A 12616-nucleotide genomic window follows, 5' to 3' on the forward strand; every position below is an offset into this window, starting at 1 on the left:
GACACTGTCGCAAGATCAAATACAAAATGTAATCACACTCGTGTGAAGTTTACTCTTATTGCGGTAGGCTGTTAGATCTGGATTTTGTATTCAGATAATTTCGTACGTACGAATAAATAATGTTATAGGAAATAAAATGAAATTTAACCAAGTACAAATATTAGAACGACCAGAAACACGTTTAATATGCAGCCACTAATATTTTATGCAGAAAAATATATTTGATATGTAATTACAATCGTTAAAAAGTCTCTGTTAGTGGATAACATCTTAAAAATTGCAGCAAACTCAGGAATGTCCCTTTAGGTTTAAGTTTTATGTCTGTGAAATAATCCATTGCAAGTCTGACTTTTATGACTGTGTTTCCCAACCATCCATGGGTTCAAATGTCATTGTTGTCTAAACCGGTCCTCTGTGTAAACCGGACTATTTCAACGGTACGAAGTGAGTCCGGTTTAGACAGAGTCCACTGTATATAATTGTTTTATTTTGTGTTTAGGATGCCAGTGCGAGTTTACTGATCATCAAACGAGGCTTGACTCTGTTGAAGACGCACCTGGAAGCCTTCAAGAAGCGATACTCGTACCACCTGCGTAACTGGCAGATCGACAGCCAGGGAATTATCAGTCATCAGCAGCTGAGGATGGAAAAGAATTCCGCTAACGTCCGCATTCTACTTCAACCTGGTGGCATGACAGAAAAGGTAAACATTAAAAGTTAATTTTTAACAACATAACTCTTTGTTAATCACAAAAGGAGTTGGTGTTGAAGTGGGTGCAGTATAATAATTATGTTATTGTAATCATTTATTAGTCTCCTATTGGTTCAACCGAAGGGGAGTATAGGTTTCATCTCCGTCCATCTATCTGTCCCACATACCATTTTTTTTACAATTCCTTGAGATATGTTTTGTATAGCTTTATCATGTACTGTTACGGATCAAATTTGACTTTCATAGTGATTTACCCATTTTGGACTGAATTATTGCCCTTAAACTTAGGAGATACAAAAAGTTGTTTTCTGGACTTTGTTTTTGGCAGTGCATCAAGATATTGAGCTGTAATCTTGGTGTATAGCTTGATCATGTTCAGGGCTAGGTCTGGGTGATCAGAAAATTTTGTCAAATTATCTAAAAAATACAAAACCTACAGCTATTTTCCAACAAAATATCAATTACTACACAAATTATTTTCGCCAAATTAAAATAAAATTCGCCAATTGTTCCTAAAATTTGCAGTTGGCGAATTTGGCCAGTGGCAGAGCTAGCCCTGATGTTCTATTTGAGATCAAGTTTGACTTTACCCATTTTTCACAGAATTGTAGCCCCTGAACTTAGGTGATATGAATATTTGTTGGGCCCAGCTGGGAACATGTATGCTTGTTTCATCATACATGTAGCTCTTCAGTTTTAGTCTGTATGCAGTGTAACTGTCATCGTTTTGTTTGTAGACCCAGCTAGACATGATGTCCACCGACCTGGTTGCTGAGTTACGCGCGGAGGTGGCGCGCTGGTGGGAGACCCTTCAATGCCAGCAGCAGGTCCAGCGCAAGCAGGCGGAGGGGAAGCACGGGCTGGTGTCGCCCATCCTCGGGGCCATGCTGGGCGACGGTCCCATCCGCATGATCACACAGGGCCAGGAGCTGACTGTCGACATGGATGAGAAGACACTCGGAGAAATGCAGTTCAAAGACTTGCAGGTATTTACACACTTTGCAGATATTTACTCACCTTGCAGGTATTTACACATCTTAGAGATATTTACACACCTTAGAGATATTTACACACCTTGGAGGTATTTACACACCTTGGAGATAATTACACACCTTAGAGATATTTACACACCTTGGAGGTATTTACACACCTTAGAGATATTTACACACCTTGGAGGTATTTACACACCTTGGAGGTATTTACACACCTTGGAGGTATTTACACACCTTGGAGGTAACTACACACCTTGGAGATAACTACACACCTTAGAGATATTTACACACCTTGGAGGTAATTACACACCTTGGAGGTAACTACACACCTTGGAGGTATTTACACACCTTAGAGATATTTACACACCTTGGAGGTAATTACACACCTTGGAGGTAACTACACACCTTGGAGGTATTTACACACCTTAGAGATATTTACACACCTTGGAGGTATTTACACACCTTGGAGGTATTTACACACCTTGGAGGTATTTACACACCTTGGAGATAACTACACACCTTGGAGGTATTTACACACCTTGGAGATATTTACACACCTTGGAGGTATTTACACACCTTGGAGGTATTTACACACCTTGGAGGTAACTACACACCTTGGAGGTAATTACACACCTTGGAGGTATTTACACACCTTGCTGGGCGGGACGTAGCCCAGTGGTAAAGAATTCGCCTGGTGAATGGTCGGTCTAGTATTGATCCAGTCAGTGCATCACAACTTGTACATGAAAGGCCTTGATATATGCTATCCTGTCTGTGGGATGGTGCATATAACAGATCCTTTGCTACTTTTAGGAAAATGTAGCATGTTTGACATCCAATAGCCAATGATTAATTAATCAATGTGCTCTAGTGGTGTCGTTAAACAAAACCAAACTTTGCAGGCTGTAAACTTAACATGATTCCGTGGTTCAGTGAATTCCAGGTTTTGTGTCAGAAGCAACACATTATGAGATGGAATCTCAAAAATATCTAATATATCATTTTATGTTTCTGGTGATATACTAAAGAAAAATCTCTAATTTAATTTCTTGTCTTGGTGTCGCATTGGGGGTGGGATGTAGCCAGGTGGTAAAGTGCTCACCTGATGTGCAGTCGGTCTAGGATCGATCCCCGTCATATCGAAGTGGTCAACACTTGCCTCATATGTGGTCGGTGGGTCCATTGTGCTATTTCTTGGTCCACCCAGTGCACAACATCCTGTCTCGGTTGGTGCATATAAAAGATCCCTTGCTGCTAATTGGACGAATATACCTGATTTTGTCTTCTTAAAAAACTTTATATATTTGAACATGCACAATTTGCATAACATACATACATCACACATGCCAGTGCATATAAAAAATGTAGTGGGTTTCCTCTCTATGACTGTGTCAAAATTACCATATGTTTGACATCCAACAGCCAATGATTAATAAATCAATGTGCTCTAGTGGTGTCATTAAACAAAACAAACATTACACCATACACACACATTAAATGAGACATCTGCCCTGCGTTCAGGTGGTGCAAACATACATGTACTATATGATTGGTTCCTGATGTGATTGTTTAGTTTAACGTGAAGCATATGAACCAGACTACTGAATGTTTTTTTCAGTTCTGTCTACTGAATGCAGGTGCGATTTGCTCATTATAGGCAGCTTTGTATAGTGTTTTTCCTAGGCATGGTAGACAAAACATTTTTGGGGCATTTTCACCATTTTTCATTGAAGACAACAAAAATTAATAAAAATAAAAATAAATATAGTTAATGTGCTTACTTTAATTAGTGAATGGCAAAATATATAACAGGCATATTTTATTAATTAATAATAGATTTTTTTAGTCTTTTATAAAGGCAATTTTAGAATTAATTATTGGAAAAGGGTTCTTTAATCTCAGGGCAACATAACATCGATTAAGGCAGGATGGCGCTAGACTATTGACGCATGGTGTGACACCATGCTAAAAAAAGCTAGAAAAAAAACACTAATTTATAGATACTCATTTTTGTTCTACAGCTTGTGTTTGTGTCAGTTGGAGCCAGTCGACAGCCAAGGAAACTGGACGGAACTTTGCCGTCTTCGAGTCTCCCGTCCCCGCCACGAGAGAGACTTCCCATGATAATCCTGCTGCAGGAACCACACTTTGACAACCTCTTCATGTTGTTACAGCAGCTCGGGGACTGGGAGTTTGAGTTCTCCGCAATGGTAACACATTTCTCTTGTTCTGCTCATTGTTTAAGGGACTAGGTTTTCATCAAATAAAATATTTTTACATTATTAAAAAAATCATTTAATTACAATTGCTTACTGAGAATATGAATATTTCGGTAACCTTGTGTTGGGATTTGATAAGAATATCGTTATTGATAATCGGTTATAATCAATTTGTACCAAGTAATCAACTTTCGATTATACACTCGGTTACAAACTATATTTACGTAAGGACTTAGATTTTCGAAGCTATCTTAACGCTACGATATCGTAAAACTGTCCTAAATGATGACGTTACACATCAAATTACGTTGTGACGTCATTATGAATCTAAATGCGGCCACGTTTCTTATTTGGTTTCATTTGCAAAGGGAACGAGTAAGCTTTAGCCGGCGTTGCGTGTGATATCTGAAGTAAAAATGGTGGTCCGGACCCTTCTAGATTTCCTCTTTCTTACAGTTCACCAATTCCCACCCCTGTTTGCTAATTTGTACGACTTGTATATGTGGTAGCTGCAAGTTTGTATATTTCTATTCTAGTCCATGTCACAATTACCTTGTTAGACACCTTATTGCTGCTGATTAAACAATGTATTACAGTATTGAACACAATGTTCTTCCATTTTCCCCTGCATTTTGCTTTGATGATGTTTTTAAATCATTTATTTTTATCAGGAAAATCATGATCGGGCTGCGCTACAAGCCGAAGCTCGCAGGTTGTCGAGGAATGTGTGGGAGTTGTTACTGATCCTTCCAACTTGTCAAAACTATCTCAATGGCTTCAAAAGTCTCGCCACAGAGAAGGTGAGTTGAAATTATTTGTAGTCGAAAATGGTGGTTCATTGTAAAATGGACACGTTATTGGTATTGTTGGTGGTGTTAAGTTAAAAAAAATTAATCCACAAACCCCAAACATTTTAAAGATATTAAATATTATTTATCAGAAAAAATCTTTAAATGTTATTATTGTAAAAGGTTTTTATTGGTGAAAGTAATCAGTACCAATTGTGAGCCTATTTGAACAGATTAATGCTAGTTCTGATGGTACAGTAACCGTAAACTGGGACAGCTTAGTACCTGTTTACATAATAAATACATAGTGTATAATGATTTCTAACCTTTCATTTATTTAAATACTGAGATATTTGCCAGTAAAAATAAAAAAAATTCCAGTGTTGAGTGTATTCATCGATTTGAACAGGTTACCAATGGTTCTGATGATACAATAACAACAGACTGGGACAGACTGGGAAAATCTATTTACATAATAAACCAGGGTACGACAAATCCACTAATAAATATATAATGTATTATACCAGTGTTTAACCAGGGTACGACAAATCCACTAATAAATATATAATGTAATATACCAGTGTTTATGTGTTTATCTATTTGAACAGGTTACTGGTGATTCTGATGGTACAGTAACGGTGGATTGGGACAGCCTACTACCTCTGTCAAGTCCCCACAAGCTGTACTACTCCCTACAGATTATCGAGTCCATGTCGCACAGTGCAAAACTGAGACGCAAGTCACTGGTAAGTCTTATCTCTTTGTTTTGGCAATTTATGTAAAAGTAAAACCTCAAAAATATATATCAATGACTAAATCTGTTAAACATTTATGTAAAAGTAAAACCTCAAAAATATATATCAATGCTTAAATCTGTTAAAAATTAGTACTTACTCCATTATATGGGTTTGGGATGTAGTCACTGGTACATACACTCATCTCTTTATGTTGGCTATTTAATCATGTAAAATTAAAACCTCAAAAGTTTATTAACAACTAAATCTGTTAAAAATGAATTACTGATAATACTGAATCCATTCTATGGTGTGGGATGTTCATCAATGGTAGGATGCTTGTTTGAGGTGCAATGGTTCTGGATTAATCACCCTCACTGCAGTCTATTCTTCCCCACTTCCACCACTTCACACAGATGGGGTGCAGATGGGGGTTTTTTCATACCCCAATGAACTTAAAAGAAATGCAAGACAGTCCTGAGATCGGTAGAGGTTGGGCTAAGTATTCATGAACAGAGAAAACCGGTTTTCTTCAGTTTGACTAATGAATTGATTGGTGTTTATTGCAGATGCTGTCTGGAGGCGGTGATGCCACCAGTCTGGATTCAGAAGAAGAAGCAACAGAGAATCTTTGGAATCAAAATGTAACTACTACTATTGTACATTCACTTGCACTTTTCATCTCGGTTTTTCCCCCCACTAATATATGAGCCATCACATGTGAAAATCTATAACTTAGCATGATGTTAGAAACTGAGTAAATGCATCTCAAAGTTTGAAGTTGTATATTTTGATGTTGAAAAAGTGCTGTCATTGATGCTGTGTTTTTACAAGATAAGAATTATGATGGAACGCTAATACCTGATATTCAGTTTTTTTGAGGTTATTACTTGTTATTTGAAAAGAAGAAGAAAATATATATATATATTTATTTTCCAAGTTATCCATGTGACAGCTCATATATGTTTATCTATAGAGATGTATACATTTTTATAAATCTTGATTAGTGATATTTCTAGTCAACTGAAAATTAATTAGCAACTACTGTTTAATGTTTTAAAATGGTGTAGCGATCTCTGAAACTTGCGCAGTACTGAAGAAAATGTTCCCAGTATAAAATGTTTAGACAATTTAATAATCTGTCAGAATTCTGCTCGCATTTTTCTTTTTCAGCTGACCAATTTGTTCGTTTCATGATTTACAGTTATGTAACTGATCTTATGAAATTATGAGTCTTGGATTGTACATTCAGCTTCTCGTTTTTCTTTGTTTTAACAGTTTGTTGAGAAAGGTGGTTTGAGTCATCTGTTGAAAATCTTTATGTCGGGAACTTTACAACCCAAGGATGATGGAAGCTGGAGTCAGGTAATTTTCTGCTTTGGTTTTGTAAATTTTAGTTTTTTAAAATTTGCATTGTTATTGAAAAGCAATATGTAGATCTTACATTAGCTTTATGCTAAGTTTTATCATTTAATTACATTAAATTCAAGATTAATGACACTTAATCATAGTTTCACCTGTGGATGTTCATCTTATTACATGTTAAAACATTGTAATACTAATTACTTTTAATTTGATGGGTTTTTTTAATGCGACTAGATTAATCATGCAGATGGGGGTTTTTTCTTTCTTTTTTTAAAACTCTAAACCAGTTTGTGATAGGTGAGAGATTTAAATTCGCTGAACAATAAGTTGTATGATTATCACTCCATCTCAACCAATGCTTGTTCATCCAAAGCTGTGGTTTGTATTGTCCTGCACATAAAACATCCAGTGCTGAATTTTCAACATGAGTAGCTTATGAGGTTGCAACTAGCTTCCTTACTGACAAACAAATGTCTTTCTTTTCTTTCTTTCTTTATTGTATGTAACATACATGGATGTTGTTTTTCAGTGGAATCAGGAGTGTCTGGCCTACCTGCTCCAGCTCATCACCAAGTTCGCAGTGAATCCAGCAGATCTCGAAACTGGTCCAGAGGATGCGTACGATATCTTTGAAAGTCCAAAGAAAAAGCCAAAGAAATCCAAATCCAATCAGGAGAAGATATTGATTCCACGTTTGAACCAGGTATTAAATGGATCAATTGTATTTGGGGGGGGGGGGGGGGGGGGGGGGGGTTAATTTGGGAATGGGATCTGTGCAGTGGTAGAGCACTTGAATGACGTCACCCAATAGCCAATGTGTATTTTTGTTCTGGGGTGTCGTTAAACATTCATTCATTTGAATGACATGTGATGGGTTATAGGATAGATCCCTGTTAGTGGATCATTTATTTTTTCACCATTGTAAGCAGTGTGCCTCATTTGGTATATCAAATGCTACATGGTATGTGCTATCTTGTTAACAGCCCTCAAAATGACCAACTTTAATTGGCACTGTCATGGTAAAGTTGATTGCAACAGCATTTTTTATCATTATCGGGTATTTACTTTGTTATTATCTGTACCAAATCACACAAGATAATCTGAATATCAAGAGCTGTGTTTGACATCAACGCCAAAAACAATACAGTTCATTTTATATTTTTGTGTTGATACTTAATGTTTCTCTATATGATAAAAAATATCTCTGTTTCAGTCGACAGTGGACATGTTGAACACGGAATCGGTGCTGAAGATACTAATGCAGATATTATACGATGCTGCATTGCCAGAGTAAGTGGTCATCGTTTAGCTGGGACATCACTGAATGTATGTTTTTATGCACATTAATTAAAACGGTTGGAAGTGGTGATAGCTTATATTGCTTTGTCCAATATTTGGAATATCTGCCAGTTTCAATGCAGCAGTTGTTAGTCTGTTGGATACGGTTGACAGTGCTGGCTGTGTGTTTAGTATCACCTCAAATTCTAGAGTGAAGGTTTGGGGTGTGGGACATACTCAAGTGGTAAAGCGCTCACTTGATGTGTGGTCGGTCTGTGATCGATTCCATGTCTCTGGACCCATTGGGATATTTCTCGATCCAGCCAGTGCACCACGACTATTATATTAAAGACTGTGGTATGTGCAATCCTTCTGTTGGATGGTGCTTACAAACGATCCCTTACAAAGGGTCTAGTGTTGAGTGGTTTCATGTATATGATAACCGTGATGGTGGGTTTTTTTTAAATTATATTTTTTATTGTATTTCAGAGACTCAAACCAAATGTATATTGGATCATGGGGATGGGCAGAAGGTAAGATTCCAGATGTTTTGTTTTACCACTACATGTAATATTTTATAAACTTCAGCCATTTGTGTTTTGGTATATCACTGGTTGTGGTAAGTACTGCCCTGTCTAATGGAAAAGTGCTACATCTTTGGTAGGAGTAGCCTATGTGGCAGCAGTAGGTTTCTTCTCTCTCGTATCACTGGCCTACTCGTTTGATGATGTGTCTGGCTTGATATTCTAGTCAGAGCAATACTTAAGTTTCTGTTACATTCATTACAATATAACATCATCCCATTGGTCCAGCTGTAGCAACGCGAGTTTATTCATTTCTCGATGAATGTAAAAATAACTCAGGGAACGTCATATCTGATGACGTCACTTTATAGTGGTACTTTGTCTTCTTGAGCGTTATTATTTAAGAACCAGAAAAATAATTAATAATGAAATATGCACTTTTAGTGTTATTATTAGTACATATGTTTCAAATTTAAGTATAAGTATTATCTGTTATTTCTTTTACGTTCATCTGGGTATAAACAAAAAATATCATCCGCAAAGTTACATGTGAACAGCTTCACCGATTCACAAAGATTGCAAATGATTTGTTTGGTTCGTACCTAGATGAACGTAAAATAAATGAATCCTTAATTGGTAAAGACGAGACTGCATGTAACAGTAATGTTGATAATAGTTTTATATCTGTTTTAGTTGTTCACTACGCCATGACGTTCCTTGTGTCTCTGGCCTATTCGTGTGATGATGTGCCTGGCCTGCTGTGTACCGCTCCAAACTTCAACACCTGGCTCAAACGACTCACCATTGAATCACCCGAGGTAACAATTAGTTTATAACTAAGAGCTGTTCCAGACTGAATTTTATGAATAAGATGTTACAATGGTGCTATGGACAACAAATATTAACTGAATAATACATTAATGTGGTGCTGTTCTTTGTTTTAACTGTATGTAAGGAAGGAAGTCTGTTTTAATACCCATACTGTTTCATTTTGAAATTGTCATTTGCAGTGTAAAAAAGAAGAAACACAGGGGAAAATGTCTTTAGCCAACATTTTAGCCATATGCAGATTTAATTAGCCACTTTTTGTAAAAAATTAGCCATTGGCCAATTTGGCTACCGACAGCGTGAGCCTTGCATATATACACCACAAATATTAATGGATTAAGATGTTAATGTGGTGGTATTCTTTGTTTTTTTAGTCTTATGTAAGGAAGACGTCTTGAATTAAGTCACATACATTCAGAACAAGTTTTAATTGAATACAATTTTAAGGTGACACTACCACATATTTTTTACTATTAGAGCCGTTTTTGATAATTGAAATGAGACATTATTTATATTTTATTGTTTAGATTATCCATTTCCAAACACCCGAAGTGTTTCTAGTACCACGAAATGCATATTTCATATATTTAAAAACTCTAAAGAAATATCACCGGCCTTGTTGGCATCGTGGCAGGCCATCGGTCTACAGGCTGGTAGGTACTGGGTTCGGATCCCAGTCGAGGCATGGGATTTTTAATCCAGATACCGACTCCAAACCCTGAGTGAGTGCTCCGCAAGGTTCAATGGGTAGGTGTAAACCACTTGCACCGACCAGTGATCCATAACTGGTTCAACAAAGGCCATGGTTTGTGCTATCCTGCCTGTGGGAAGCGCAAATAAAAGATCCCTTGCTGCTAATCGGAAGAGTAGCCCATGTAGTGGTGACAGCGGGTTTCCTCTTAGAATCTGTGTGGTCCTTAACCATATGTCTGACGCTATATAACCGTAAATAAAATGTGTTGAGTGCGTCGTTAAATAAAACATTTCTTTCTAAAGAAATATCTGTTAAGGAGACAAGCTAATCTTTTTAAAGGATATTTCACCCTTTCACCAACATAGACTCTTGTTTTTTACTTTATTGTAACTTTATTCAAACGTGTTACAGGTTTGTAGGTTAACCAAACTTAGTGTCCATTTTCACAGGTTGAAAATAAGGTCTGTGACTAATGCTGTGTGATTTCTTGTTTTCAGCCATATGTGCGGAAGGAGGCCTGTATGGGTCTGTACAAGCTGCGGCTGGGAAAGACGGCTGACAACAAGCGGTGTTACAGCTTCCTCTTCCCTATCCTCTCCAGTCTGCTCAGTCTGCTACCCGAGGCTCTGCTGTTCAAGCCACAGAAGAATGTGGACGTACGTATTCACATTGTTTTTACACCACCTTATTGTTTCCATACATTTAATATATCATATTTCCCAATTCACAAGTGTGAATATTGTTTGGTGAAATAACCCGTGAGCACAACTTGTGAACTTGGGTAGGATTTTCTGTCTCAACTACACAACAGATTGTCTATAAATTGCCTGAACGCTGTCCACTTGGTGAAGTTGTGTTCATAATTTGGGACTTGTGAATTCACGATATTCACCTGCACCAAATAAACGCAGCATTAGGAGATAACCATATGGAGTTTTTAGATTTGTGGATGGTGTTGTCTATTTGATGTCCTCAAATGTCATTTTTGACAGAAGGTGTTAGCTTGAAGTAAAAAAAAAAAAAAAAAGAGAATCATTTGTAGGTATTAAATAGACAGTAATACCTGCGAATGTAAAAACTCCATATGGTTATGTCCATTGTAAACTGAAGTATTTTCCCACGGAAATATATGTTACGAATTAAAAATCTTGTATACAAGCCTCACCATAGACCATTGAACAATTAGCTTGTAATAATCGTCCCATTTTCTAATGATGTCACTGGATTTGCCAGTGGTGTTGTCTTTTTGATGTACACACATCAATGTCATCGGTCTATGAAGCATCAGGATTTGGGAGAACAGTTTATTGGTATTTAGGAATGAATTTGCCTTAAAATGCTTTATGTTGCTGTAATTTCTGCTTAAGTACTATAATTAGCAAAATATTAACACAAAAAAAGGTGCTCTGTACTGTTCTGTCTGGGAAGGTGCATATAAAAAATTCCATGTTGCTGTTAAATAGGTTTAACCTTTGAGGTTGTATAATGTTTTTTTTGTGTGTAAATCTAAATGTCAAAATAACGATGTGTAAGGCACCAAATATTAGTAAACTATTCTTTTCATTATAAATGTCATATTATTTTTTAAAAAGTTTTTTATCATTATAAATATTTGACGTTGTTTCACCTAGTTTGATGGAGGTGGTAAGGAAAAGGAACCATTTGGCCCTGGTTGCCGTGACTACTTTTGGCTTGTCTGCAGAGTAGTTGACAGTATTTCAAAGGAAGAAATTAATGCTGAATCGGTAGGTACTAGTTAGACATGTGTTTATTTTCAATTTTAGTTATAAAATAAATGATGAAGTAAAATTGATTCATGCACAAACTATCTGGGCTGTCTGTGATTAGTCAAAGAGAAGTCAGTTTACCTCCCAGGCCCATTGGAACAATATCTGGAGTGGGGGGCACAATCTCTAGTGGAGGGCACAATCTCTAGTGGAGGGGGCACAGTCTTTTGTTGGGGATGGGGGGAGCACCAGCCATATTTTTATCTTTATATAGAGTAGAAAATAAAAACTTACATTGTTGTCCTCAAGTGGGGGGTTGGGTGCACAGTCCACCCAACCCCCTCTCCCCACCCCCCCCATTGAGCTGCTGAGACTCATTTTGAGTAGGAGCCAGTTCTGTGATGTGAACCCAGTACCTACCAGCCTAAAGTCTAAAGTCTGAGGTCAGTTTGAAAAACAAAACTCTTGATTTTTAAAATCCATATTCTGTTTGATTAAAAACATGTAATTAATTGATGGTATTGCTATTTTCAGGAAAACATTGTGGATCTGAATGCCCTAGCGAAAGACATCGCCCAGCACATAGTGAGCCGTTCCTACTACGAGACTCGAGCCGGGTATGAGGAAGACGATGGTCTAATTGGCATGTTAAACCTCTTCACGGCCGTGTTGAAACACAACCCACAGTTCAAATCATCACACGAGGGACAGGTGAGTGTTGAAACAACCCACAGTTTAAATCATCATACGAGGGA

At 37.2% G+C, this 12616-nt stretch overlaps 1 protein-coding gene across 5 annotated transcripts in view; it reads left to right on the forward strand.

The window, feature by feature from the left end:
* The window catches only part of LOC121372695 (ubiquitin carboxyl-terminal hydrolase 34-like), a 104918-nt gene that overhangs the window by 30481 nt on the left and 61821 nt on the right, over nucleotides 1–12616 (forward strand). For all 5 annotated transcript variants that reach the window (XM_041499157.1, XM_041499159.1, XM_041499160.1 and 2 more), the window contains 14 exons: nucleotides 500–703; nucleotides 1450–1698; nucleotides 3726–3914; nucleotides 4595–4723; nucleotides 5320–5457; nucleotides 6015–6089; nucleotides 6724–6810; nucleotides 7340–7513; nucleotides 8024–8100; nucleotides 8578–8621; nucleotides 9306–9430; nucleotides 10632–10790; nucleotides 11766–11879; nucleotides 12396–12572. In XM_041499157.1, the coding sequence (XP_041355091.1) occupies nucleotides 500–703; nucleotides 1450–1698; nucleotides 3726–3914; nucleotides 4595–4723; nucleotides 5320–5457; nucleotides 6015–6089; nucleotides 6724–6810; nucleotides 7340–7513; nucleotides 8024–8100; nucleotides 8578–8621; nucleotides 9306–9430; nucleotides 10632–10790; nucleotides 11766–11879; nucleotides 12396–12572 (1941 nt within the window). The remainder of the gene's footprint in view (nucleotides 1–499; nucleotides 704–1449; nucleotides 1699–3725; nucleotides 3915–4594; nucleotides 4724–5319; nucleotides 5458–6014; nucleotides 6090–6723; nucleotides 6811–7339; nucleotides 7514–8023; nucleotides 8101–8577; nucleotides 8622–9305; nucleotides 9431–10631; nucleotides 10791–11765; nucleotides 11880–12395; nucleotides 12573–12616) is intronic.

The sequence above is a fragment of the Gigantopelta aegis genome, chromosome 4 (assembly GCF_016097555.1).
Source record: "Gigantopelta aegis isolate Gae_Host chromosome 4, Gae_host_genome, whole genome shotgun sequence".
Taxonomy (NCBI): domain Eukaryota; kingdom Metazoa; phylum Mollusca; class Gastropoda; order Neomphalida; family Peltospiridae; genus Gigantopelta; species Gigantopelta aegis.